Source organism: Phocoena phocoena, chromosome X (assembly GCF_963924675.1).
Source record: "Phocoena phocoena chromosome X, mPhoPho1.1, whole genome shotgun sequence".
Classification (NCBI taxonomy): Eukaryota; Metazoa; Chordata; class Mammalia; order Artiodactyla; family Phocoenidae; genus Phocoena; species Phocoena phocoena.
Genome location: NC_089240.1, coordinates 97,187,436 through 97,215,282, shown reverse-complemented (window position 1 = coordinate 97,215,282; position 27,847 = coordinate 97,187,436). Strand labels below are relative to the sequence as shown.

The 27,847-nt window shown below is 37.2% G+C and overlaps 1 protein-coding gene across 2 annotated transcripts in view; it reads left to right on the top strand.

Moving 5' to 3' along the window:
• Positions 1-236: 236 nt before the first annotated feature.
• The window catches only part of LRCH2 (leucine rich repeats and calponin homology domain containing 2), a 92,347-nt gene continuing 64,736 nt past the window's right edge, over positions 237-27,847 (top strand). For both annotated transcript variants that reach the window (XM_065900553.1, XM_065900552.1), the window contains exon 1: positions 237-591. In XM_065900553.1, coding sequence (XP_065756625.1) covers positions 237-591 — 355 coding nt within the window. The remainder of the gene's footprint in view (positions 592-27,847) is intronic.

Below are 27,847 nucleotides of genomic sequence, written 5' to 3'. Positions count from 1 at the left end.
GGAACCGGGATTCAGCATCCTTCCTCTGATCACACGTTTCTTAAAGCAAGCATTCTGCGCGTTTGAACAGCGCCTCTTCATCCCCAACACCTCCTCCCAGCCCGCCCCCTAGTTCCTTCCCACCCTCTACCTCGCCCCCCCACCCCGCCCCCAGCCTGCGCATGCGTCCTAAGAACCCCCTACACTCGCGGCACAAGCTGAGAGTATTGTCGGGGGCTATTCTCTCTCCCAGGAACATGGCGGCGAGTCAGGGAGGTGGTGGTAACAGTGGGGGCGGCGGTTGTGGTGGAGGTGGAAGTAGCGGTGGCTGTGGCGCGGCCGGAGGGGGAGGTGGCGGAGCCGGAGTGGGAGGCGGCGGCGGCGGCGGCGGCGGGACCCTGGTGGTGCCCATCCCGGTACTGACTCTTTTCGGTCAGCCGTTCCCCAACGGGCCGCAGTGGAACCCGGGGAGCCTACAGCCTCAACACACCGTGAGGAGCCTGGACCGGGCCCTGGAGGAGGCGGGCAACTCTGGCATCCTGAGCCTCAGTGGTAGGAAACTCCGAGACTTCCCGGGCAGCGGCTACGACCTGACGGACACCACCCAAGCAGGTGACAGGACGGGGAGGGGGAGGGGAAGCTGGGCTGAGAAGGAGGAGGTGGGGGGAGTGGGTGGCTGCGTGGCTGCGTTGTTGGACTCTGCTGGTCTGGGCGGGTGCGCGGGGGCGGCGAGACTGACAAAGTCAGAGCAGCCAGTTCTGAATGTGAGGGGAAGAGCAGGGAAAGGTGGGGGCGGGGGCGGGAATGCTGACTGAAGGGTGTATGGAAATCGGGTGGGATGTGAGGGGTGAAAGAGCATTATTGTTAAAGCGAGTTTCCCCAGTAAGGGAGGTATTGACACCTTCCTGAATGCACTGCTAACTCTCGTGGATGTTCCCATCTTTCCCGGAGGAAAAAAAGGCAATACATAACATCATAATCTATACATATTCTTTAAAGCCATACGTGCCTGCAAGAATGGTATATCCCTTTTCCTAGTACAGCAGCAGTATTGCCACGGTTTTTCTGTGTTTTTATTTTGTGTGTGTTTTAATCATCCTAGAATATTCTTGCCTTCTTGTCACATATGCCTTTAAAGACTGAGATTTGTCATTTTCCTGGTGTTGAGATAGTGGTGGTTAAATTAGTATTTGCTGCAGTGGAAAATTAAATCATCAATCACTTATGTGTCTGGTTTACTAGGGGAAAGAGTCCTTGTTCTGAGTTATGTTGGAGTCTTAATTTTTATTGCAGATATAACCAGAAATTTTAAGGGCATTTTTGAGAAACAAAATTAACTCCATTCTTCTTGGAGTTGTGGGTTAATGGTTCATCATTTTGGACAAGAAATTGGCTATTGTAATGTTCTTCATATACTCTCTGGTACTCTTTGTTGTGGATGGCATTTTTTGTTATGAACACACTCTCTTTCCCCTCTGCCTTATAAGCCAATGCCGGTTATTTTAGGTGTGTTTTGGTTTGATGAAGGATTTTTTACTTTTCGTAATCTTTAAATTTGTTATTTATGTGTCTGTTTTTATTTGCTTTGCTGAAAGAAATCATGGACAGATTGATTTTAATAGATTTAGTGATTTTGAAGCAATATAGTAAGTAAATTCACTCATAATGAGAAGCAATAAAAGACCTCTTATTTTCAGAATAACACAGTTTCATTGTATTACGTTTCTAGATATTAAATCAAGGTGTGTGTTTGGGTGAGGGTGGGGAGAGGAGGAAAACCTAAAATTGAAGCCTTCTACCCAATTATTCTCTTAGGAATTATCCTAAGAACTAGAAATGTGTAATTGATCAGTGATTTTGTATTTTGGAAAGCATGTTTGAGTATTTACTCCTTCACTCTGAACAAACAATATGTTCACATATTCATGATACATTGGCAAGATATTATACTACTTGGTATGTTCTTCAAAGGCATGAAGAAAAATGGTTTCAGACTGCATCATTATAGAGATATGTTGTTTTACTTGTTACCTATAAAAGATTTCTTTATCTATAGGACAAAGTTGAAGCATTCTCTCTTGGCATTCAGGGCTTTCACTGCCTGGCTCCAATTTATTATTGCAACCTTAACTCTTCAAATGCTCCTACATAGAACCCTCTGTTCCAACTAGGTCAGTTCTCTGTCCCTCAAATATAGTTTATGAATTTTTGCCTTATCTTTGTAGAAGGTCATCCACATGCACGAGATTTCCTTCTTTTCTCCACCTATTTAATGTTGTTCAAGCTCCAGCTTTTCCAAGATGCTGTCTCCAACTCCCTTAGTCCACAGCAGTCTCCTGTTTCTTTGAATTCCTGTGGTACTTATAGTCTTTACCACTTACCTGCTAGTGCTGGCTTTATTTTCTTTTTATGTTTTGCTTTCCCTGAGAAGATGGAGAGCTCCTTAAAGGCAGGGAAAGAGTCATATACTTGTTCAGTTTTCTCATTATATATTGCTTATATTGTACTTAATAATATTTTTCATAAATATGAATATCATCTTATGTGGTTATAACCACTGGCTTTTAAGGCTTCAGTTTGTTTCCTGAGGCAAGTTTTAACACAAACCAGAACTATATTTGTTCTTGGTAAAATTCATTCATCATAAACTTTATCAGTGCCTACAGTAACAGAGGACTTTTTGAGATAATTCCACCGCATTTTACTTTTTTAAAAATTGAATATATGTTCCTTGTGGGAACACTTCACAATTTAAATGAGAAATCTGTGGGTGACTCATTTGCCATTCACTTTTGACCAAATTCAGCCATGAACTAGTTAGGGACAATAATCTTATATGTAAAGAGACTAGTATCCATTATATATAAATGGAACTGAAGACAAACAGAGCACGTTTGAGATTATACATACATGCCGTACATACATACACATATATATACAGACATACAAATATGTATATACAGTATATTCTCTGCTTGATGAAAACAGTTCTGTTTGTTGATATTGTTATACTTAAAATGACTCAGTGGGATACTGTTTCAGTACCAAATTGATTAGACAGCAGTGGTTTATTGGGTTGGGAAGAGATTGGAAGAAGGGAAAATAGGTAGAAAGCTATTTGTTAATCTAGGTGTGAGGTGGTGAGAACCTAGGTTGAAACAAAATTGGATTAGAAGGGGAAATTGATAAATTTCAGAGGAAGGGAGAGGGCTTTTCACATTACTTTGCTGTTCCTTACATATACATAAGATGAAATAGACCTGTGGTTTACCACCTTGCCTGCATGTTAAAATCGCAAGGGAGTGTGTTTTATTTTTTAAACCTATGTCTGGGCCCCACCCTAGATCAATTTAATCAGTCTCAGGGGCAAAGAGAGGGTTTTTTTGTTTGTTGGTTTGGTTTGTTTTTTAAGAATTCCCAGGTGATTCTAATGTGCAGTCAGGGTTGGGAAACTCTAAAATAGCTCATTTTTTAGGCACTCAAGATATATTTATTGTTTGAGTGAATGAGAACATTGATAAAAGTTTGGTGACTAACCTAAAGCTACTTGTCAAGAGGGTCAAAACCAAAGCTAGGAACCAAGTGTTCAAGTTCTAGTTCAGTATTCTTTTTGATAGACTTGAGTAAAGCAGACCCATTTTTTTCATCATATTATGTCTGTAGTGACTAGAAACCTACCAGGAAACTATAATTTCTCCAGTTCCCTACTGTTGGATAAATTTGCGTTAAGAAAATAATGCCCCTAGAATATGTAGCAGCAAAATCTTGTTTTGTCTATTAATAGTCTTCCTGTGAGGGAAAGTGGATAATAGGTTGCTGATGGCAAAGTTTATCTTTGGTACCTTTTTATTTCTCTTTGCATTTCTGGTGTCTGTTCTTCTTCACCTGTCCCCTCTCTCCTGCTGCCCTCCTTATTTCTTTTTCCGTCTTCAGCCTCACTCCTCTTCCTTTGCTGGGATGGAGCTCAACGCTAAATAATTATGGCAGCCTTTCCAGGCAATTAACATTTAAAAGGGACAGTTTGCCAATTTACTTGAATCTCCATTTGGTGGTTTGTGCTCGCGACCTTTTTTGAACTGATATGCCTTGCAGATACTTTTTTTTTTTTTTTTTGGCCACGCGGCATGTGGGATCTTATTTCCTGTGGAGTCTTAACCACTGGACGGCCAGGGAAGCCCCTCCAGATACTTCTTGATTAAAATACTCACCCGTATAAAAACATAAAAATAGGGATCAGAAAGTTGGTTACCCATTTCAGGAAAGTAGCTAACTCTGGTTGTAATGTCTTATCTTTGCTGGTCTGTGGGTAGATTTGGCAAGACAAAGGGAAATTGCCTAGAACTTTAAAAAGTCTGTCTGGATACTGTGATAATTTGTTGACTTTAAGAGAGCTTGGAAGTGATTTTAATGGCTACCCAAACAAATCCTGAAACTTTTCATATTTGACTTTGTCACCAGTGCTACAAATAAGTCTCAGTCTACTTGCAGCTGCTCCCTCTGCGTCTTCATACTTCTTTATGTCCATAAACAATAGGTCTGTGAAACAGATTTAGGAATTCTTTACATACATCAGATTGTGCTGTGTCCTGGTTAATCACGTGTTTTCCTGTAAACCTGGAGTCAACTCTAGTATTTCCTACATGTGCTGGTTCACCTCTTCAACTGTGGGGCATGGTGCATTGTATCGGCTTGTAAAATGGAGCCAGTTAAACTGTGCAGCATCTGATTTTGTAACATAGGTGAAGGCCATCTTAGCGCATTCAGTGGAATAACCTTGTGATTTTGTGGCCTGATTCAAATATCTGCCTTGCTTTACGTAATAAATATCTTACTGAAAAGTTGAATGTGAAGGACACTTTTGACGGTTGACTCATATTTTAATTGCTTCAGATTGAATTTGAATTGCTGAACCTTGCAGTGATTTATTTTATTCAGTGATGAATTCTTCTATAGCATAAATAGTTGCCCCTTAATTTCTTTTGCAAGTTCACACTTTAAAATAAAATGTTATCTTAAATTGGAGGGTACGTTTATCATTAAAATAATACCATTTATACAGCTCTTTATAAATTCTGAGCACTTACTATATATTACCCTATTGTATCCTAATAATAACCCTTTGAGCTTTGTAGAGTGCATAGTAATTACTCTTTGTTGTTGAGAGAGGTTAAGTGATTTGCCGGAAGTTAAATGGCTAGTGTATGACAGAGTGTGGATCAGAGGCTAGGTTTTCCAACTCTAGCACTATTCCAGTGTTATTTCCATTGCAACACTTTCTCTTCTTATAACAAAGCTACTATTAAACACTGTGCTAATAAATAGGTTATTTAATCTGAAAGATGAATGCTTATTTAGTTTCATAGATTATATAGTTTTTGTTTGTGGTGCAGTGTGTTTTTGTTTTGTGCATGGTATTTGCATAGCTTGTCTTCATGCCCCTCTGTTGGTTTTAGAATAGATTCATTAAGCAAGCTTTTATTGAACTCTAACTTTGGAAACATGATCCTCGAAGGGTTTACAAACTAGGTGAATGTGTACAGTAATATATGTAACAATTAGAAAAGAGTTATAATATATAATGTTCAAAATTGTATGTTTTAATAAACTGTACAATTAAGTGATATGGAACTGGGGCATAAGGCTTAATTTTATTGGGGGTTAAGTTAGTTTGAGAAAGTTTCCTATAGAGTTAGATATAGCTGAATCTTGAGATAAATGATCAGTATGGGATCAAGTTATGATTAAGCAGGAGGGACAGTTGCAGACTGTCAGGGGAGAAATTGCACTGATACGGAGTTGAGAATGACATTGCATGTTAAGGGCAGATGTTAACTGCAGGTTCACTCTATATTTTCTCAAACATACTTGGAGGCTGAAAGGAGGGAACTAGTAGAGAGTTCAGTGTTAAGATGCAAGAAGGGGAGGGGGGATCTTCATGGAGTGGGTGGAAAGTTGTTAGCAATGGAAGGGAGGAGTTACCTGACTTTTGCTAAGGTGAAGGGGAAGGTAGATGTTTGGGGACATTATTGTCTTAAATTTTAATCTTAAGTGAGGCAGTGTCATCTGGGAGAACAAAGTTACAAGCATAGGAATAAGTACTCAATAGAGCAAAATGCTTTTAGGAGTCATTATGGAGAGTAAGCCATAGTTTAGAATTAGGACTGTGTTAAGCAGCTAAATTAGTTGCTTTTGAACAATATGAGCTTACGATGTTTTCTGAAAAAAATTGTATATACTGCATGACAGGTAAAAGAACAGAAGTGGTTGATTGGGATATTTTTGAATCGGAGTTATAGTGACACTTGATTAAGTTTAAAATTTAATATTTTGATTTAGATTATTTGTAACATAAACTCTGAAGCATTTATTTATCATCAAAAGCATAAAGATGTACAAGATCCAGAACCTCATTGACAGCATGAGAGATGATGTTAAGGACACTTCACAAATAAAAGTGATTTCCTGGGAGGTGATATTTAAGTTCCAAGGCATACAGAGAAACTTTGCAAAAGGGCATATCACTCTCCTAGTCTATCCCAGCAGTACACTCTAAGGGATACTTAAACTGTATGATGCCCACCCCCATCGTACAGAGGCTGTTCATCCTCATGATGTAGAAGGGGAAACCTTTTTCTTTTCTCTACACTTTGTGTGTATTTAGGTAGTTCTTGAAGCATTGTAACACTCTTATAATCAGTTTTCTGAAAAGTTTCAGAAAGTTTTCTCTGCTTCCCTTTTATAGGAAAAAATACCTTATACTCCAGGGAACCATTTAATGTAATAAAAGAAAACTGTACAAGTGAGTTTTATAACAATAATTTAAATTTGTGTTTAGTCTCACTTTAAACTAGTGTATTCAGTCTGCTAAAGGTCTAACTTTTAATCTTTACATTTCTCCTGTTTCAAATAAATTATAAATTGATAGCATTCCACTTACAGAATACTAGTCAATGGACTGTAATGGATAATTAAACAATGGATATTGTCTCATATATTTTCTGACCGCAAAATTTTTTTAAAGTTTTTTTCCAAATAAGAAAGTAAGTTCTTCCCTATTTGTGGACGTTGTTAATCTGTGTACTCTTATAATTTGTGACAGAGATTGTTGTCACTTTTAAATTAATTGTTTAAGTTCCTTTCAGTGGAATTTTATGTATAATATTAGGGATTCAAGGTGACAAGAAACAGAAATAAAATAACTGTGCCATAAAATTTTATTTGAACTCTATTGAGACTAACCAATTCTAGAGCATTTGTGTATCTGGATTTCATTCAAAAATGACTTCTCTACATTATTATGTCCCTGAGAGACTCTAGAATGTACAGCATAGAAATTTTCCCCTCTTAAAAAAGTAATTACAATATATAAATCCTTAATACTTTGAGCTAATTGGTTGGGGATGTCTGTGTCAATGAGAAATCAATTACTTTTAAAGATATTTATACATTAAAAATAGTAAATTGAACATAGCTATCTCCTTAATTTACCTTGATAAGTATGTAAGAATGGATTTGTCATATCTATTTTATGTAAATGGACAGGGTGATAAAGTTGCTGCCTTTAAGGAACTTATGATTTCCTAGTGGTATAAAATAAGTACTCATGTATCTATTATATAGGCTAGATCAAGGTTTCAAGGAGTGGGGGAACTTGACCCCAGGAGATATTTGGTAATGTCCGGGGACATTTTTGACTGTCACAACTTGGGGCTATTACTGATATCTAGTGGGTAGAAGCCAGGGATGCTGCTAAGCATCCTACAGTGAACAAGACTGCCCACACAACAAAGAATTACCTGGTCCAAAATGTCAGTGGTGATTGAGATTGAGCAATGCTGGGCTAGAGTAAGATAAATGTCTTAAGTGAAAACAGAGTGATGTGCAAGTTTGAAGAGGGAGCGGTGACATGATTGTGTTGGTAGAACATCAGAGGGGGCTTTATAATGGAGATGGAGGATGGGCTTTGAAGGGGGAAGGATCAGATTTTATACTTAATCATAAAAAGAGGATACTATATGAATATTGACGTCCTAGAGTCTCTTCAAACTCAAAATGTCAAAAAAAGATCAACTTTTGTTATTGACCCTAGGCCCCCTGATCTCCCAGACCAGAAAGTTGGGAATTATTCTTGACTCTTCACTGTCCCTCACCCTCTATATCTGGTTAGGACCTAAGGCCTCTTGATCATAACTGTTTGAATAGCTTTCAGATTTGTTTCCTTCCTGTCTGTTCTCACTGCCATTGTTGTTGTTCAGGTCCTCCTCTCCTCACCTTTAACTGGACCTATCAACAGTTTTCCCAAATGATCTCTCTGCCTCATGTTCAGTTTGCTTCAAGTCCAATTAGTCTTTCACACTGTAGCTGGAGCACTCTAATATGCAAATCTGATTGTCACTTGTTGCTACTAAAACACCTTCGATCCAGTAAGCCAGCTCCTTAATAATACGTTGCTTTTTCCTTGTTTTGAACTTTACAAAAATGTGAAAAAGCTAATACATAACTCTGCTTTATATAACTGGTAATTTTTATATTATATTAATATTAAGTTGCTCAGATTCATCCAAATTGTTGTATGAAGCTGTAGTTCATTCTATTTTTAAAAAAATTATATATTTATTTATTTTATTTATGGCTGCGTTGGGTCTTTGTTGCCGCACACAGGCTTTTCTCTGGTTGTGGCGAGTAGGGGCTACTCTTCGTTGCGGTCTGCGGGCTTCTCATTGCGGTGGCTTCTCTTGTTGTGGAGCACGGTCTCTAGGTGTGCAGGCTTCAGTAGTTGTGGCGCACGGGCTTAAGTTGCTCCATGGCATGTGGCATCTTCCCGGACCAGGGCTTGAACCTGTGTCCCCTGCATTGGCGGGTGGATTCTTAACCACTGCGCCTCCAGGGAAGTCCCTGTAGTTCATTCTTTTTGGTGGCTCCATTATCTTTCATTGTGTGACTATAGTATAGTTTATCCACTGTCTTACTCCTGGCCATTTGGGTTGTTAACATATTTTTGCTCTTGTGAGCAGTGCTGCTGTAAGCGTTATTATACATGTCTTCTGTTGGGCACGTGCAAGAATTTCTCTTGTGTTTATTCTTGGGAGTGGAATAGCTGGATTGTATGGTATGTTAATGTTCAAATTAAGGAGATAATGCCAACTGGTTTACAGTTTACCTTTCCATCAACCTCTGTAAGAGATCCTATGAATTCGTATCTCCTCCAACACATAGTATTGTCAGATTTAAACATTTTGGCCAAACGAGTTTATTATTTTTAATTTTTTTGGCTGCACTGAGGCATGTGAGATCTTAGTTGAACGACCAGGAATTGAACCCGCACCCCCTGCAGTGGAAGCGCGGAATCCTAACCACTGGACTGCTAGGGAATTCCCCCAAACGAGTTTAAAATGGTAGTTCAATGACGTCTTTTTTTTTTTGTAGTATGAAACTATTTTTTTTAATTGAAGTGTAGTTGATTTACAATGCTGTGTTAGTTTCAGGTGTACAGCAAAGTGACTCAGTTATTTATATATATGTGTGTATGTGTGTGTATATATATATTTTTTTCAGATTCTTTTCCATTATAGGTTATTACAAGATATTGAATATAGTTCCCAGTGCTATACAGTAAGTCCTTGTTGTTTATCTATTTTATATATAGTATCTGTTAATCCCAAACTCCTAATTTATCCCTCCCCGCTCCTTTCTCCTTTGGTAACCATAAGTTTGTCTTCTATATCTGTGAGTCTGTTTCTGTTTTGTAAATAAGGTCATTTGTGTCGTTTTTTAAAGATTCCACATATAAGTGATATCATATAACATTTGTCTTTCTCTGTCTAATTTACTTCATTTAGTATGATAATCTAGATCCATCCATGTGGCTGCAAATGACACTATTTCATTCTTTTTTAAGAGTGAGTAATATTCCATTGTATATACATCTTTATCCATTCATCTGTTGATGGACACTTAGGTTGCTTCCATATCCTGGCTACTGTAAACAGAGCTGCAGTGAACATTGTGGTACATGACTCTTTTTGAATTATGGTTTTCTTAGGGTATATGCCCAGTAGCAGGATTGCTGGGTCATATGGTAGTTCTGTTTTTAGTTTCTTAAGGAACCTCCATACTGTTCTCCATAGTGGCTGTATCAATTTACATTCCCACCAACAGTGCAAGAGGGCTCCATTTTCTCCACACCCTCTCCAGCATTTATTGCTTGTAGACTTCTTGATGGTGGCCATTCTGACTGGTTTGAGGTGATACCTTTCTTGGTTTATATTTCCCTGATCACCAGTTTCATTAACATATCTTCAAATGTCTTACCTACTTGGCCATATATGTTTCCTGTACTGTGAAATAATTTATTTTGCCCCCAATACTAATACTATACTAATCATTTGTCCATTTTGTATATTGTATTTTCTCCTAGTTTGTAACTTGTCTTTTTTGCTTTTTAAGGAGTCATTTGCTGAACAAATGTTCTACATTTTAATACAGTCAAATTTATCAGTCTTTTATAGTCACTATTTTTTGTGTCTTGTTTAAGAATGTGTAAAATATATTCATGTATGTTTTTTACTAAAGGTTTTAAAGGTTTGTTTTGGGTGTTTCAGTTCCTCATCAATGTGGAGTTGATTTTTATGTATAGTGTGAGGTAGAGGTCCTATTTTGTATTTTAGTACATGGACCATCTTTTTCCAGATATATCCCTGCCTACTTCTTTTCTTTTTAACATTTTACTGAGATATAATTCACATGCCAAAAATTCACTCATTTAAAGTATATAGTTTATTGGTTGTTAGTTGTACACTCATCACTGCAGTCTAATTTTGGGATATTTTTATCACTTCAAAAAGAAACCCCGGGCTTCCCTGGTGGCGCAGCCGTTGGGAGTCTGCCTGCCGATGCAGGGGACACGGGTTCGTGCCCAGGTCCGGGAGGATCCCGCATGCCGCAGAGCGGCTGGGCCCGTGAGCCATGGCCGCTGAGCCTGCGCGTCCGGAGCCTGTGCTCCTCAGCGGGAGAGGCCACAACGGTGAGAGGCCCGCGTACCGCAAAAAAAAAAAAAAAAAAAAAAGAAACCCCATACCCATTAGCATACCCCCCCACCCCGCCACCAATCTAGACCTAGGCAACCTCTAACTTACTTTTTGTATTTATAGATTTGTTGATTCTGAACATTTTATATAAATAGATTCTTACAGTATGTGGCCCTTTGTGATAGTCTTCTTTCGTTTATCATGTTTTAAAGTTCATTTATGTTGTAGCATATATCAGTACTTCATTCCGTTTTATATCTGAATAATATTCTATTGTACATTTTGTTTGTCCATTCATCAGTTGATGGACAGTTGGGTTGTTTCCATTCTTTGGCTATTATAAGTAATATTGCTATGAATATTATGTAAAAGTTGGGTAGATGTATGTTTTCATTTCTCTTATACATGTAGGAGTAGAATTGCTGGATCATATGTTTTTTTTTTTAACATCTTTATTGGGGTATAATTGCTTTACAATGGTGTGTTAGTTTCTGCTTTATAACAAAGTGAATCAGTTATACATATACATATGTTCCCATATCTCTTCCCTCTTGCGTCTTGGATCATATGTTAATTCTATGTTTGACATTTTGAGGAAATGCTAAATTGTTTTCCAAAGTGGCTGCACCATATTACATTTCCAGTAGCAGTGTATGAGGATTCCAGTTTCTTCATATCTTCAACAACACTTGTTGCTATCTGTATTTTTGTTTACAGTCATCCTAGTAAGTGTGAAGAATAATCTCATTATAGTTTTGATTTGCATTTTGCGAATGACTAATGATGTTGACCTCCTTTCATGTGTTTATTGTCCATTTATATATCTTCCTAAGGAAATGTCTGTTTAGATTCTGTCCACTTTCTAATTGGGTTGTCTTTTCCTTATTACTGAGTTATAAGAGTTTTTTTTTTTCTTTTTCTTCTATACATAAAACCCTTACCCAAGTATATAGCTTGCAAATGTTTCTTTCCTAGTCTGTGGGTCGTCTGCTTTGAAACACAAAATTTGAAAATTTTGATGAAGCCCATTTTATCTTTTTTTTTCTTATGTTGCTTGTGCTTTCTGTGTCATATCTAAGGAGCCATTGCCTAATCCAGGGTTATGAAGATTTACTCTTGTTTTCTTTTGGTTTTATAGTTTTAGCACTTACGTTAGACATATTATCCATCTTGAGTTCTTTTGTTTGTTTGTTTGTTTTTCAATTATAACTTTTTTCTTACCAGTAAATACTGTATTTTACCCCTCAGGTGTGTTGGTACTTTTTTGTTTTTCAGTACACGGGCCTCTCACTGTTGTGGCCTCTCCTGTTGCAGAGCACAGGCTCTGGACGCGCAGGCTAAGCGGCCATGGCTCACGGGCCCAGCCGCTCCGTGTCATGTGGGATCTTCCTGGACCGGGGCACGAACCCACGTCCCCTGCATCAGCAGGCCAACTCTCAACCACTGCACCACCAGGGAAGCCCAGTACTTATTTTTTAAATTAATTTTTTTATTGGAGTATAGTTGATTTACAACGTTGTGTTAGTTTCTGCTGTACAGCAAACTGAATCAGCCATGCATATACATATATCCACTCTCTTCTAGACTCCATTCCCATATAGGTCATTACAGAGCAACTAATAGAGTTCCCTGTGCTATACAGTAGGTTCTTATTAGTTATCTTTTATATGTAGTAGTGTGTATATGTCAATCCCAATCCCCCAGTTTATCTCCCCCCTTTCCCCTTGGTAACCATAAGTTGGTTTTCTACATCTGTGACTCTTTCTGTTTTGTAAATAGTTTCATTTGTATCATTTTTTTAGATTCCACATATAAGCGATATCATATGATATTTGTCTTTCTCTGTCTGACTTAGTTCACTCAGTATAACAATCTCTAGGTCCCTGTATGTTGCTACAGATGGCATTATTTCATTCTTTTTTATGGCTGAATAATATCCCATGGTATATATATACCACATCATCTTTATCCATTCCTCCATTGATGGACATTTATTTAGGTTGCTTCCATGTCCTGGCTATTGCAAGTAGTGCTGCAATGAACATTGGGATGCATGTATCCTTTTGAATTACGGTTTTCTCTGGATATATGCACAGGAGTGGGATTGCTGGGTCGTATGGTAGTTCTATTTTTAGTTTTTTAAGGAACCTCCATACTGTTATCCATAGTGACTTTGCCAATTTACATTCCCCCCAACAGTGCAAGAGGGTTCCCTTTTCTCCACACCCTCTCCAGCATTTGTTGTTTATAGATTTTTTGATGATGGCCATTCTGAGTGGTGTGAGGTGATACCTCATTATAGTTTTGATTTGCATTTCTCTAATAATTAGTGATGTTGAACATCTTTTCATATGCCTCTTGGCTATCTGTCCATCTTGAGTTCTTTGTGTATGGTGTGAGATCAGGGTCCAACTTTGTTCTTTTGCATATGTATATCTAGTTGTCCCAGCACCATTTCCGGAAAATACCTTTCTTTCCTCATCCAGTTTTCTTGTTACCCTTGTCGAAAATCAACTGACCATAAATGTGAAAGTTTATTTCTGGACTCTCAATTCTATTCCATTGATCTGCATATCTGTTCTTTTTTTTTTTGCGGTGTGCGGGCCTCTCACTGTTGTGGCCTTTCCTGTTGTGGAGCACAGGCTTCAGACGCGCAGGCTCAGTGGCCATGGCTCACGGGCCTAGCTGCTCCGTGGCATGTGGGATCTTCCCGGACCGGGGCACGAACCCGTGTCCCCTGCATCGGCAGGCAGACTCTCAACCACTGCGCCACCAGGGAAGCCCTGTATATCTGTTCTTATCCTGGTACCACTCTATCTTGATTTCTGTAGCTCTGTATTAAGTTTTGTAATCAGGAGGTGTGAGTCTTCTTCCAACATTGTTCTTTTTCAAGATTGCTTTGGCTATTTCGAGACCAATATGAATTTTAGGATCAGCTTGTCAATTTCTTCAGAAAGTGCAGTTTGGGATTTTGATAGGGGTCGTGTTGAATCTGTAGGTCAATTTGGGGAAATTTTACCATCTTAACAATATTAAGTTTTCCAGTCCATGAATATGGGATGTCTTTTGATTTATTTGTATCTTTAGTTTCTTTCAATAATATTTTGTTGTCTTCCTCAGTCTTTATTTTCTGACATACTATCATATAGAAAAAAATAGAATTTTTTCTTAATTTCATTTTTGGGATATTCATTGCTAGTTTATTGAAATATGTCTTTTTTTTTTGTGGCTGCACCACGTGGCTTGTGGAATCTTAGTTCCCCGACCAGGGATTGAACCTGGGCCCTAGGCAGTGAAAGTACGGAGTCCTAACCACTGGACCCAAATATAATTGACTTTTTTTTTAGTAGACTTTATTATTATTTTTTTTAGTATTTATTTATTTATTTATCTATTTATTTAGTGGGCTGTGTCAGGTGTTCGTTGTGGCATGTGGGATCTTCATTGTGGCACATGGGATCTTTCATTGCAGTGCTTGTTGCGGTGCACGGGCTCTTTGTTGCAGCACACAGGCTTCTCTCTAGTTGTGGCGTGTGGGTTTCCTCTTCTCTAGTTGTGTCGTGGGCTCCAGAATGCATGGGCTCTGTACTTTGCGGCATGCAGGCTTTTTAGTTGAGGCACGCAAGCTCAGTAGTTGTGGCACACAGGCTTAGTTGCCCCACAGCATGTGGGATCTTAGTTCCCCGACCAGGGATTGAACCTGCGTCCCCTGCATGCGTCCCCTGCATTGGAAGGCGATTTCTTTACCACTGGACCACCAGGGAAGTCCCTATAATTGACTTTTACATAGTGGTCTTTTATCTTGCAACCTTGCTGAACTTGTTTCTTCATTCTAATAGTTTTTTAATGGATTCATTAGCATTTTCTGTATGTACGATCATGTCATCTGCAAATAGAGATAGTTACACTTCTTCCTTTCGAATCTGGATGCCTTTTATTTCAGTTTCTTGCCTAATCATCCTGGCTAGAACTTCTAGTACAGTGTTGAGTGGATATGGTGAGAGTGGACATTCTTGTCTTATTCCTGAATTGAGGAGGAATGCATTCAGTCTTTCACCATTAAATATGATATTAGCTCTTTTTTTTCATAGATGCCCTTTTTCAGGTTGAAGAAATTCCTTTTTATATCTAGTTTTTTGTCTTTTATTGCATTAATATGGTATATTACATTGATAGGCTTTTAGCCGTTATATCCTTCTTGCATTCCTGGCCTACCTGCTTTTCAGTTTAGTCTCATAGTGTCCCAAAACTCTACATTCCAGCCTGCCAAATTCCATGCTGTTCCTTGAAAGTATCATGCTATTCCATGTTTTCATGTTATTTTTGCCCTTACTGTTGATGTCCTTCTTCTCCCTCTTTTCTGCCTTGTGAACTCCTGTTGATCTTTTGTATCCAAGATCAGGCCTTTCTTTATTACCTTTTCCCTTTCCTGCATCCTCTACATATAGGGATTACTCTATCCCTCTAATGTAGCTGCTGTGATCCTTTATTGCAATTAATATACTTCCCCTATTGTAACATTCATTATCAATTTAATAACTTTTCCAGAAAAAGAGAAACACTACCACAATAAGCACATACATGGATTTTAGAAATGTTAACATTAGACGAAAATGTGCATTGTAAGATCAAAGAAATATGGTATTTGTTTACATTTCTCTTTTTATTGATTTTGGAGGTTTTTGAGTATAGTTGCTTTGTTGCCATTCCAACATTTAGTATAGTGTGTGGTACACAGTAGATGTTTAGCACATTTGTTCAATTTAGCCTGCTTCTTACCCTGGGGGCCTTTTCAGGTCCCTCCACAGTTTGTCTCTTTCCTTTTCCACTATGTTTTCCAAATACTTCTCATGTATGTACCTGTTCTTCAGTCAGATTGGACTTCTTACTGTCTCTCTGATTTTTGTTTTTATTGTTTTGTTATATTATTTAAAAAAAGAAAAGCTATCAGAAAGCAAAAAGTAATAACAGCTTATTAATTGCTTCATAAGCAGAGATATGATTATTAAACTTTAACAGTTGCAAATTAGCTATAGTTTTTATATATTGTTATATTGTATCACTGAATATGTTTTTATTTTAGAATAGTTGACTGCTTTTAAATATTTAGGTTAACTAATAAAATTGATTTGTAAGTAATGTTTATGACATTAAATAACATGTTTGGCATTAAAATTATTATAAAATGTTTTGAGGATTAATCTGTTGTTTTAACTAATCCCATCTTGAAAATCATATTTGTAGATGAAGTCCAGGAAAAACTGTGAGATGAATGCCTATTTTGGCTTGGGTTTAGCAGATTTTCCAGTAGTATAGCTCTAAATTGTTTAAAATTATTTTCATGTGTCTTGGTCTAGTTTTCTCTTCTTACAATGGTCTACTGTCCTCCATTTGCCATAAACTCTCAGAAATAATTGCTGTATATATTTTCACTGCTTCTCTTGTAAAAAACCTCATCAACTCATGAATGAATGTTTTCTCAACATTAATTTATGTAATGTTGTTGCCTTAAAAGTCTTTCCATTATAGTCTGTTGTATACTTTTCTTCCAAATTGTTCTTTCTGAGAGTTTTGTTTATGCCACTGTTCCACTGAAGAAAAATGCTTTATAACATGATTTTTAACGACTGCCTAATAGTCTATTGTATGTATGCACCATATTTTATTTAATCATTCCTCTATTGTTAGTTGTTTAAGTTACTATTTAATATCAGTACATAGCCAGGTGCAGTTGTGCTCTTAGCTTTACATTGCTTCCCTCAAGAGGAGTTTAAACTCTTTGAGGGCAGATAACACTTTCTATACAAAAATACCCTATAGTGTTTGGTTGACTGCAGTGTCTCTCTGCAACAGTTGATAGTAAATGCTTGTCAGATTTCTAAACTTAAAATTATGGGAAGGAGCATGATAATTTTATGTACTGACTTCTTATTCTATTTGTGTGACTATAAACTAGAGGAATGGCTTTGCCATGGTATCTTGGTGATCTTGCACATCTCCACATAGGCAAGGCTGAACCACAGTCTGACTCAAATCTTGGGGAAAGACTCTCTGATCCTCCCTGGTACATGGCAAGATAGATGACATAAGGTCATTTTGTGTCCACCTCCCTATCTTGTGGGAGGCTGCCTCAAGGCAGTTTATTATCTCCTTCCCTCATTCTGGTGAGACATGGGACATTCTTTCAGATACGGTTGTGAGTATAAAATTGCAAAGCAGCAGTCTAGAGTTGGCTCCTCCATGACAGAGCAACCCTCTGTGCATGTTGTCTGTTATTTGGTCCTTCCCTCCAGTTTGGTTTTGTCCTGTGGGACTAGGGACATGGGGAAGTGACACCATACAGATCATGCTTTCTCTGTCTGTGTTAGTAATAAACTGTCTGAATCCATTTGGTCTTATTGGTAGCTGCCAGTGTGCTGCTGTGTAGGAGCCACTTGAACATTTAAGATATACTAGTGGGGTTTTCTTTGGCCTGGTTTGTGGAATTTGTCATTTCTTTGTAATTAGTTTACTGTAACTTGCTTTTAATTTCAGCATCCAATATTTAGTGCCTTGTTAAATAGCTCAAATAAGGATGATCCTTGCTCCGTAAATACAGTTTTTTTTTTTTTTTTTTCGGTACGCGGGCCTCTCACTGCTGTGGCCTCTACCGTTGCGGAGCACAGGCTCTGGACGCGCAGGCTCAGCGGCCATGGCTCACGGGCCCAGCCGCTCCGCGGCATGTGGGATCCTCCCGGACCAGGGCATGAACCCCTGTCCCCTGCATCAGCAGGAGGACTCTCAACCACTGCGCCACCAGGGAAGCCCAATACAGTATTTTTTTAAGGGGCACAGTACACCGGCTGTAAAATTTGTCTTAATCTGGATACATCAAAGATGAAGCAGTTAGTTTTGTTTAGCATAGTAGCTTGCACTTGGGTTTTTTTGTTTTGTTTTGTTTTGTTGGGTTTTTTTTTACCCTCCTCCAGGACTGCTTTTGTTTTGGAATCCAAAGCCTACTAGAGTTATATTGGGAAGTCAGTTTGACATAGACTGTTCTTATGTTACATTAGACTTTCCTTTCTCATGCAGTAGAAATGTACTAAGGTATCATAATTAATGCAAATAAAAAGTATACTGTGTGCTTGTCCCTCAGTATCCATGGGGGATTGGTTCTAGGACCCCAGTGAATACCAAAATCCACAGATGCTCAAGTCCCTTATGTAAAATGGCCTAGTACAATTGGCCCTCCATATCTGTGGGTTCCCCATCTGTAGATAAGGAGGGCCTACTGTATAAACAGATCCATTTGATTTTCAGTGACTAGTTGACATTGACCTAGGCAGAAAGTACATCAATGTTAGATTAATCATGCATCAGTTCAGATATCTTAGAGATGGTCAAGGTGACATGTTTTGTTATCACTTACTTCATTATCAGACTAATTATAACAATTCAAATTGTATAGTTTTGGGGGTTTGCTTTATGAAAATAATTTACATGAAAGCATGATTTTTGACATTAAAACTTGCATACTTTCATAGTAATTTGCATTTTAAAAATTATGACATATAATATTGGATTAGCAATAAAACATGACAGCACAGTGGTGATGTTTGGTAGCGGGCCAAGTTGTGCCCCATAAAAACAAAATAATCATATATAATACCAACTTATAATTAGCCTATAGCTGTCTGGATACATCATTCTTATGAATGAAATATATATGGTTAGAATTCAGTTTACATTCTGAAATATAATACTTTTAAAGTAGTATAATATTAAGTGTTTCCTTATAACAGAAGCATGCTTGCTTATTGTAGAAAATTTAGAATATTAAAAGCATAAAGAAGAAAATACAAAACGCTCCTTATTCTACCAACCTTGAGTAAACATTAACATTTTGGTGTATTTCCTTCATACCCCCACACTCATCACCTTGTACATACATACCTGTCGGTCTTTGTATGTGTATATACTGAGTGTATAAAATGTACATTTTAAAATGAAACAATTGGCTCATACTGTGTATATAGTTTAATATTTTGAGTGTTCTAGTTTTTACCCTCTGAGCATTCTTATTTCCATATTAAGGAATAAAGTCTATAATATTATTTTTAAAGGTTGCGGGATATTTCACTTTGAGGGTATACTGTATTTTAGTTAGCCTTTACCTATTGTTGGACATTGAAGTTGTTTCTAATATTCTACTCTATTAAATAACTGAAATGTACATCATTTTTTATGCATCTTTATTTGGTTTTAAAAATTGCTAGAGATTGAATTCTTGGATCAATGGGTATGAACATTTTTAAGGCTCTTGATTCATATTGGCAAGTTTCCTTCTAGACAGGTTACCTCATTTTGAATTTCCATCAGCGGTATATGGGGAAGTGCCCAATTCAAACTAGCCTTGCCAACATTGGGTAATATCTTTGAAAACTTTTAAATTTGATGGGTGAGTTATAGTGTCTTATTCTTTACATTTCTTTTGATTAACAGTGAGGTTGAATATATTTTCATATACATCTTGGTCATTGATGATTTTCATTTTTGAATCTGTTCATGTCCTTGGGCCAGACTTTATCTATGAGTTGTTATCATTTTGCTTTTTGATAGACTGCAGTTTTCCTTTTTATGTAGCAAATCTAGAAATCCTTTCATTTGTGAATTATTTCTTTATTTGATGCTTTGAAAGTCCATCCCTCATTCTAGAATTGAGTGACTATTCACTAGAATGTTTTGCTAGTTTTTTATGATTCATTTTTCATGTTTATCTTTTTCTTCCATCTGGAATTTATTTTAGTGAAAGTTATGTGATGAGGCTCTAACATTTGTCTTTTGAAAATAAAAGTTTTTCAAGAACCACTTAATAATACTACATGAATTCAAAATGCCAAATTTATAGTCTAATAAATTTTATAGGGGTTGAAGTATAGTGTCATTCTCAAATATCACTTTGATGTTTGAATGTCATTATACTGCATTATTTCTTGGTGAAATTGAAACACGTTGTAGAATTTCCTACAGACAACTGTGCATAGAGCTGCCCCTCCCCCCTTAAAAAAAAATAAAGTCTTGTCCTTCCACGTGGCTTAATAGTTGTATGACTCACAGTCCTTTTCTCACTGAGCATGCATATAATCTACCCTCTGGTTAGCAGCTGTGGTTTCTCCTTGCAGCATCTGTTTTTGTTTGCCCCCTTGCTTCTCAAAGTGCCTGTGCTCAAAAGGAGCCTTCCATCATTGGTTGCTGCAGGTCACTAAGGTCTGCTTGTTATTGTTTCTCATAACTGTTGGCTTTAAAGCATTTTTTCTTCACTTTTTCTAATATCTACTTCATACTTTTTTTTCCTCTCCACTGTATTTATGGTTAATATTTTAACATCATGGAGTAGTTTAGAAATTCTTGAGCTGTACATCTTACTCATTCAACAAGGCTTTAATGTTATAGACTGACTTTTCATTATCTTTTCCTGAATGACAGCACAATACCCTTCTAGGGAATACTGAATCAAGAAATCACCTGTCTTTGCTGAGGGCATCTGTTGAAAGCAGATGCCAGAGCCATGGGGTTGTCATTTCCCATCAGGTTCCAACATCAGAGTCTAATACTTCAAAGACACTCTCCATTCTTGCATTGACAAACAGCTGTGGTGCCTCCTGTTTTCTTGTTGCTTTTGTTTCTAGTCCTAACACTTCTTTTAGATGGAAAAGTAGGTAAGGAAGCATTAGTATTTGAGAGTGTATTAATCAGATTTTACGTGCTGTAACTGCTCACATTTGAGTAATATCAGTTACTGAAGAGCACAGAAAATTATTTTCATTTTCATGTTAGGAAATAAGTATTTTAGTTAGTTGATTTTATGCACTCTCCTAAAGACATAATTCTAGCATATATTTTCCATGTAATAAGAACTGAATATAATTGCAATTTCCATCATTTTATTTTAGATCTTTATGAACATTATATATCATTAGGTACAAATTGATAATTTTCCTGTCGTTTCTTTTGCTTACTTCCTCTAAGGATTTTAGGTTGTTACAGAATGTTTATTCATTTTCAGTAGCTCTGAGATAATGAGTAGTAGTAATTAAGTGATTTTGGTGATCTTTTATAGGTAATCATCAGTAGAATTAGAATGTAATTCAGATACAGTCTAGTGCTCATCTACTAAATAACAGTTATACCTCATTTTTCAGTCTGTAGGACTTCTGTAAACTGTGAGATACACCCCAAGGATTATGAAGTATTGGTCCCATCACAACAGCTTTGTAAAAAATCACACTTTTAGTTGAACTAAGTGGGGGTGATTTTTTTTTTTATAGTTCCTTTCACTGAAGTGTTATTATCTGAGCCGATAATATTTGGTGCTAGGGTGGAACAATAATTGGGATTGCTTAGACTTGGTGTCTGACTGGCTTTTAAGCTACCCTAACACGTAGTACCTAATTCATGGTGCTTAATGGAACTTTGAATGAGTGGCACAGCCTATGAGTCAAGTCAGAATGCTGCCTGGGAAATAAGAATGAGACTTGGAGGGTGAGAATCAGGATTTGCCTGCCTCTGTCCCAGACTCTAAGGGCAGAACCACAGATAATTTGATGCTTATGATATTTAATTATTTTACTTTGTGTATTTTCTGTGGTGAGGCTGCAACTTCTGATCCTTGGTCAAAAAGGAATGTACACCTTGGGAGATAATTTTCCGTGGGTCTCATGTTTCTGCATATCTTGGGAGTGAGGCACTAACTGCCCTTTGTTCAGGACTATCTTTTGGAAGAAAGGACAATCATGCTTATTATCCAGTAAAATAATGTCTCCCTTCGAACAAAGTGCAGGCATGTGTACTGTCTATTATAAAAGATTTGGGTTCCCGCAGCTTAGACTTCCTCTCCTTTAATGTGATGTATTGTATGTGCAGGAATCCATCTATACCCATATATGTTGCCCCTGTGAGATTTGGGGGGGGGCAAGAGGAACTGATACAGACTTGCTGCTCATGCCACTTGCTGTGCTGTGAGTAATAAAGTCCTCTGACACGCAGGAGTCTCATGCCTTCTGCCAGCCTCCATTCAACTGTGGTAGGCTAGCTTGTTGGCTGACAAGTAGGCTAAAGTCTCAGATCCTTTAGAGTTCTTGACAGGTACTCAGCCTATAAAATGTTACAAATCTTTTGAAGAAACTCCTTTACTTTTTAATTTTCTTTTTAATCTTTATTGAGTTGGTTAAAATATTGAAAAATTAATAAGGGTCCATTCTTTAAGGAGCCAAGAAAGCTATGTTTTGGCTCAGACTAAACAGTCCTGAAATGGTAAATTGGGAACAGCTGAGAGCTTTATAATGGTGTTCATTATTTTCTTAACTAAAAATTGGGACTTGAAGTAAGATATATATTCTGCTTCTTATTGCAAGAAGAAATCTAGGCTATGAATGTAGTTAGGAGATTTAGAATTTCTCTGACCCTGCTTTGTGGTTCCAGTGGAACAGAATATTTGGAATCTGGAACAGGAAGTCACAATAGTGTGTTGGAGGAGTGGAAAAGCACACACAGAACATGGACTTAGAAGTCATATCTGAGTTTGGAACCCCTCTGCTGTCAGTTATTACTAGTTTTTTAACATTATAGTCATGCCATTCAATATGTCTTTGATTCATATGTATAATGAGGAATAGTGGCTACCTCATAAGGTTGTTATGAGGATTAGAAATGATTATGCAAAGCCCATAGCCTTCTGACCTAGCATATGTGGAGGGTGCGTGTGTGTGCGCACACGCGCACACATGAGACAGTTGCTTCAGTTCCACTTAGGTTATTGTTGATGTGAATTTAAAGTTCTGACTTCAAATTATTTCTCTCCTTAACTGTCATGTTCCTTTAAGCAGAAAATTCTCTGTCTCTGTTACTGATGAGTGTTTTCTAAAACACAAATCATTGTTAGAAGTTTTTCCATAGGTGAAAATGTGACAGATTTTCAAACATAATCTGGCATTTTTTAAAAATAAGAGGGACTACAGCAATCTATATTATTATCACCCAGAGAAGACTCATGTATCTTAGTTCGTTTTAACAATGTGTGACAGAAGTCATACAGCCTTTTGAACACTGAGTAAAATAAAACTATAATTAGTACAGTATAATAGTATACTTTCTGAAAGTCATTTTCTATATTTTGGCAGAAATGCTAGCTGGTGGGCCAAGAAATGCACTGGGTGACAGATGGACCCGTCTGTGGCTCTTGTGGCTGCAGCTTGGGAGGCAGCAAACAGATTTCCATTCCATCTGACTCCTCTCTTCCCTTCTCTAGCTTCTTTGACCTCTGAAGCTCAAGAGTGATACAGAACATAATTTAGATCAGATTATTTAAAATGATCTATTAATGTCTAACAGGCTCCCAGCAGTTTTACAAGGAGCGATTTGAAGGAGGCAGGAAACAGTACACAGCAGTCTGTCTACTGTTGAGTTATTGCCAATACTGCTTGATATGATTTTATAATAAAAACCAAGACAAAAGAAAAATAGTTCAGTGGTTATAAAGGCACTTATCCTTAAGGATACTGAGATATCACCTTACTGTTTAAGAAAAAAAATGTACGACTATTTAATTAAAACTTTTTTTGCAGGTATTCTCTCATTAATTCTGATTTTTGAGGAATCTGTTTATTTTCTGTGGCTGCTGTAACTAGTGACTACAAACTTGGTGGTTTGAAACAACAGAAATTTATTCTCTTATAGTTCTTGAGACCAGAAGTCCAAAATAAGTCTTTTGAAGCTAAAATCAAGGTATCAGCAGGACCGTAAATCCTATGGAGGCTCTAGCAGAGAATCCATTCCTTGCCTCTTCCAGCTTCTGGTGACTGCTGGCATTCCTAAGCCACATCACTCCAATGCCTGCCTCCATCTTCACATGGCCTTTTGCTCAATGTGTCTGTCTCATTTCCCTCTGTCTTCCCCCTATAAAGATACATGTGATGGCATTTAGGGCCCAGCTGGGTGATGCAGGATAATCTCCATTGCAGGATACTTAATTATATCTGCAAAAATTTTTACCCTATAAGCCAACATTCACAGGTTCCAGGAATTAGGACCTGATATCTTTGAGGGGCACCATTCAGCTTACTGCAGGAAGATAAGGAGCAAAATTTAATTTCCTTTTTTGTGTGTGTGGGAAAGGTGAAACATCTTTATAATTTTCTTTTCCCAAGTCCTACTTGTCCCCTAAGAAGGCAGACTTTAAAGCTGTTGTGAAATGAATCTCCCCATAAGGAGTAAATTAACAGTTTGTTTTCCATCTTTAGATGGAACCATATTAAATAAAATACCAATTTTGCATGTACTTCTTGAGTATGAATATGTTCTTTTTTAGTCATGTTATTCTAGTTGCCCCAGTGCATGTGTTCATTAAATGATTTTTAATGTTATAAAAACTTCCTTATGGTTTAATTGTACATCACAAGATAAAAACTTAAATCAGAGTTAAATTTTATCCATTATATCTATGTAAACGTTAATTTTCACTTTTTTGAAGGAAAATATGAGATGCTGTTAGTGTGAGATCAAGAAATTAAAATACAGTTTTGTGTTATTGCCTACCTTTGCCTCTATGGTTGTATTTTTCTTTTGCCGCTCTTTCTCTGTTTCCCCAATTCTTAGAAAAGATGTTTATACATATTTAAAATCTGAAAAAGCCTAGAACAAGATTTCCTTAATTAGAGGCTTTGTAATGGCTTCAGTTTTAATTTTAACTTTATTATGCTTTACTTAATTAAATTAGAATAATAATTGTAATTTTAAGTGGTATTTACTAAATAAATATACTACCTCATCCAGAAAATAGTTTATGAATTTAATTAAATTCCCTAAGGGAACTCATAATATTATTATTTTTTTATACAGTAGGTTCTTATTAGTTATCTATTTTATACACATCACTGTATACATGCCAATCCCAATCTCCCAATTCATCACCCCACCCCACCCCACCCCCCGCCACTTTCCTCCCTTGGTGTCCATACGTTTGTTCTCTACAACTGTGTCTCTATTTCTGGCTTGCAAACCGGTTCATCTGTACCATTTTCTAGGTTCCACATATATGCATTAATATACGATACTTGTTTTTCTCTTTCTGACTTACTTCGCTCTGTATGACAGTCTCCAGATTCATCCACATCTCTACAAATGACCCAATTTCGTTCCTTTTTATGGCTGAGTAATATTCCATTGTATATATGTACCACATCTTCTTCATCCATTCATCTGTCGATGGGCATTTAGATTGCTTCCATGTCCTGGCTATTGTAAATAGTGCTGCAATGAATACTGGGGTGCATGTGTCTTTTTGAATTATGGTTTTCCCTGGGTATATGCCCAGTAGTGGGATTGTTGGGTCATATGATAATTCTATTTTTAGCTTTTTAAGGAACCTCCATACTGTTCTCCATAGTGGCTGTATCAATTTACATTCCCACCAACAGTGCAAGAGGTTTCCCTTTTCTCCGGACCCTCTCCAGCATTTGTTGTTTGTAGATTTTCTGAGGATACCCATTCTAACTGGTGTGAGGTGATATCTCATTGTAGTTTTGATTTGCATTTCTCTAATGATTAGTTATGTTGAGCAGCTTTTCATGTGCTTCTTGGCCATCTGTATGTCTTCTTTGGAGAAATGTCTATTTAGGTCTTCTGCCCATTTTTGGATTGGGTTGTTTGTTTTTTTAATACTGAGCTGCATGAGCTGTTTATATACTTTGGAGATTAATCCTTTGTCCGTTGGTTCGTTTGCAAATATTTTCTCCCATTTGGAGGGTTGTCTTTTCGTCTGGTTTGTAGTTTCCTTTCCTCTGCAAAAGCTTTGAAGTTTCATTAGGTCCCATTTGTTTATTTTTGTTTTTATTTCCATTACTGTAGGAGGTGGATCAAAAAAGATCTTGCTGTGATTTATGTCAAAGAGTGTTCTTCCTATGTTTTCCTCTAAGAGTTTTATAGTGTCCGGTCTTACATTTAGGTCTCTAAGCAATTTTGAGTTTATTTTTGTGTATGGTGCTAGGGAATGTTCTAATTTCATTCTTTTACATGTAGCTGTCCAGTTTTCCCAGCACCACTTATTGAAGAGACTGTCTTTTCTCCTTTGTATATCCTTGCCTCCTTTGTCATAGATTATTTGACCATAGGTGCGTGGGTTTATCTCTGGGCTTTCTATCCTGTTCCATTGATCTATGTTTCTGTTTTTGTGCCAGTACCATATTATCTTGATTACTATAGCTTTGTAGTGTAGTCTGAAGTCAGGGAGTCTGATTCCTCCAGCTCCGTTTTTTTCCCTCAAGACTGCTTTGGCTATTTGGGGTCTTTTGTGTCTCCATACAGATTTTAAGATTTTTTGTTCTAGTTCTGTAAAAAATGCTATTGGTAATTTGATAGGGATTGCATTGAATCTGTAGATTGTTTTGGGTAGTATACTCATTTTCACAATATTGATTCTTCCAATCCAAGAACATGGTATATCTCTCCATTTGTTTGTATCATCTTTAATTTCTTTCATCAGTGTCTTATAGTTTTCTGCATATAGATCTTTTGTCTCCCTAGGTAGGTTTATTCCTAGGTATTTTATTCTTTTTGTTGCAGTGGTAAATGGGAGTGTTTCCTTAATTTCTGTTTCAGATTTTTCATCATTAGTGTATAGGAATGCAAGAGATTTCTGTGCATTAATTTTATATCCTGCAACTTTACCAAATTCATTGATTAGCTCTAGTAGTGTTCTGGGGACATCGTTAGGATTCCCTATGTATAGTATCATGTCATCTGCAAACAGTGACAGTTTTACTTTTTCTTTTCCAATTTGTATTCCTTTTATTTCATTTTCTTCTCTGATTGCCTTGGCTAGGACTTCCAAAACTATGTTGAATAATAGTGGTGAGAGCGGGCATCCTTGCCTTGTTCCTGATCTTAGAGGAAATGCTTTCAGTTTTTCACCATTGAGAATAATGTTTGCTGTGGGTTTGTCGTATATGGCCTTTATTATGTTGAGGAAAATTCCCTCTATGCCTACTTTCTGAAGAGTTTTTATCATAAATGAGTGTTGAATTTTGTGGAAAGCTTTTTCTGCATCTATTGAGATGATCATATGGTTTTTCTTCTTCAATTTGTTAATATGGTGAGTCACATTGATTGATTTGCGTATATTGAAGAATCCTTGCATCCCTGGGATAAATCCCGTTTGATCATGGTGTATGATCCTTTCAATGTGTTGTTGGATTCTGTTTGCTAGTATTTTGTTGGGTATTTTTGCATCTATATTCATCAGTGATATTGGTCTGTAATTTTCTTTTTTTGTAGTATCTTTGTCTGGTTTTGGTATCAGGGTGATGGTGGCTTCATAAAATGAGTTTGGGAGTGTTCCTTCCTCTGCAGTTTTTTGGAAGAGTTTGAGAAGGATGGGTGTTAACTCTCCTCTAAATGTTTGATAGAATTCACCTGTGATGCCATCTAGTCCTGGACTTTTGTTTGTTGGAAGATTTGTAATCACAGTTTCAATTTCATTACTTGTGATTGGTCCATTCATATTTTCTATTTCTTCCTGGTTCAGTCTTGGAAGGCTATACCTTTCTAAGAATTTGTCCATTTCTTCCAGGTTGTCCATTTTATTGGCATAGAGTTGCTTGTAGTAGTCTCTTAGGATGCTTTGTATTTCTGCGTTATCTGTTGTAACTTCTCCTTTTTCAGCTCTAATTTTATTGATTTGTGTCCTCTCCTTTTTCTTGATGAGTCTGGCTAATGGTTTATCAATTTTTTTAATCTTCTCAATGGACCAGCTTTTAGTTTTATTGATCTTTGCTATTGTTTTCTTTGTTTCTATTTCATTTATTTTT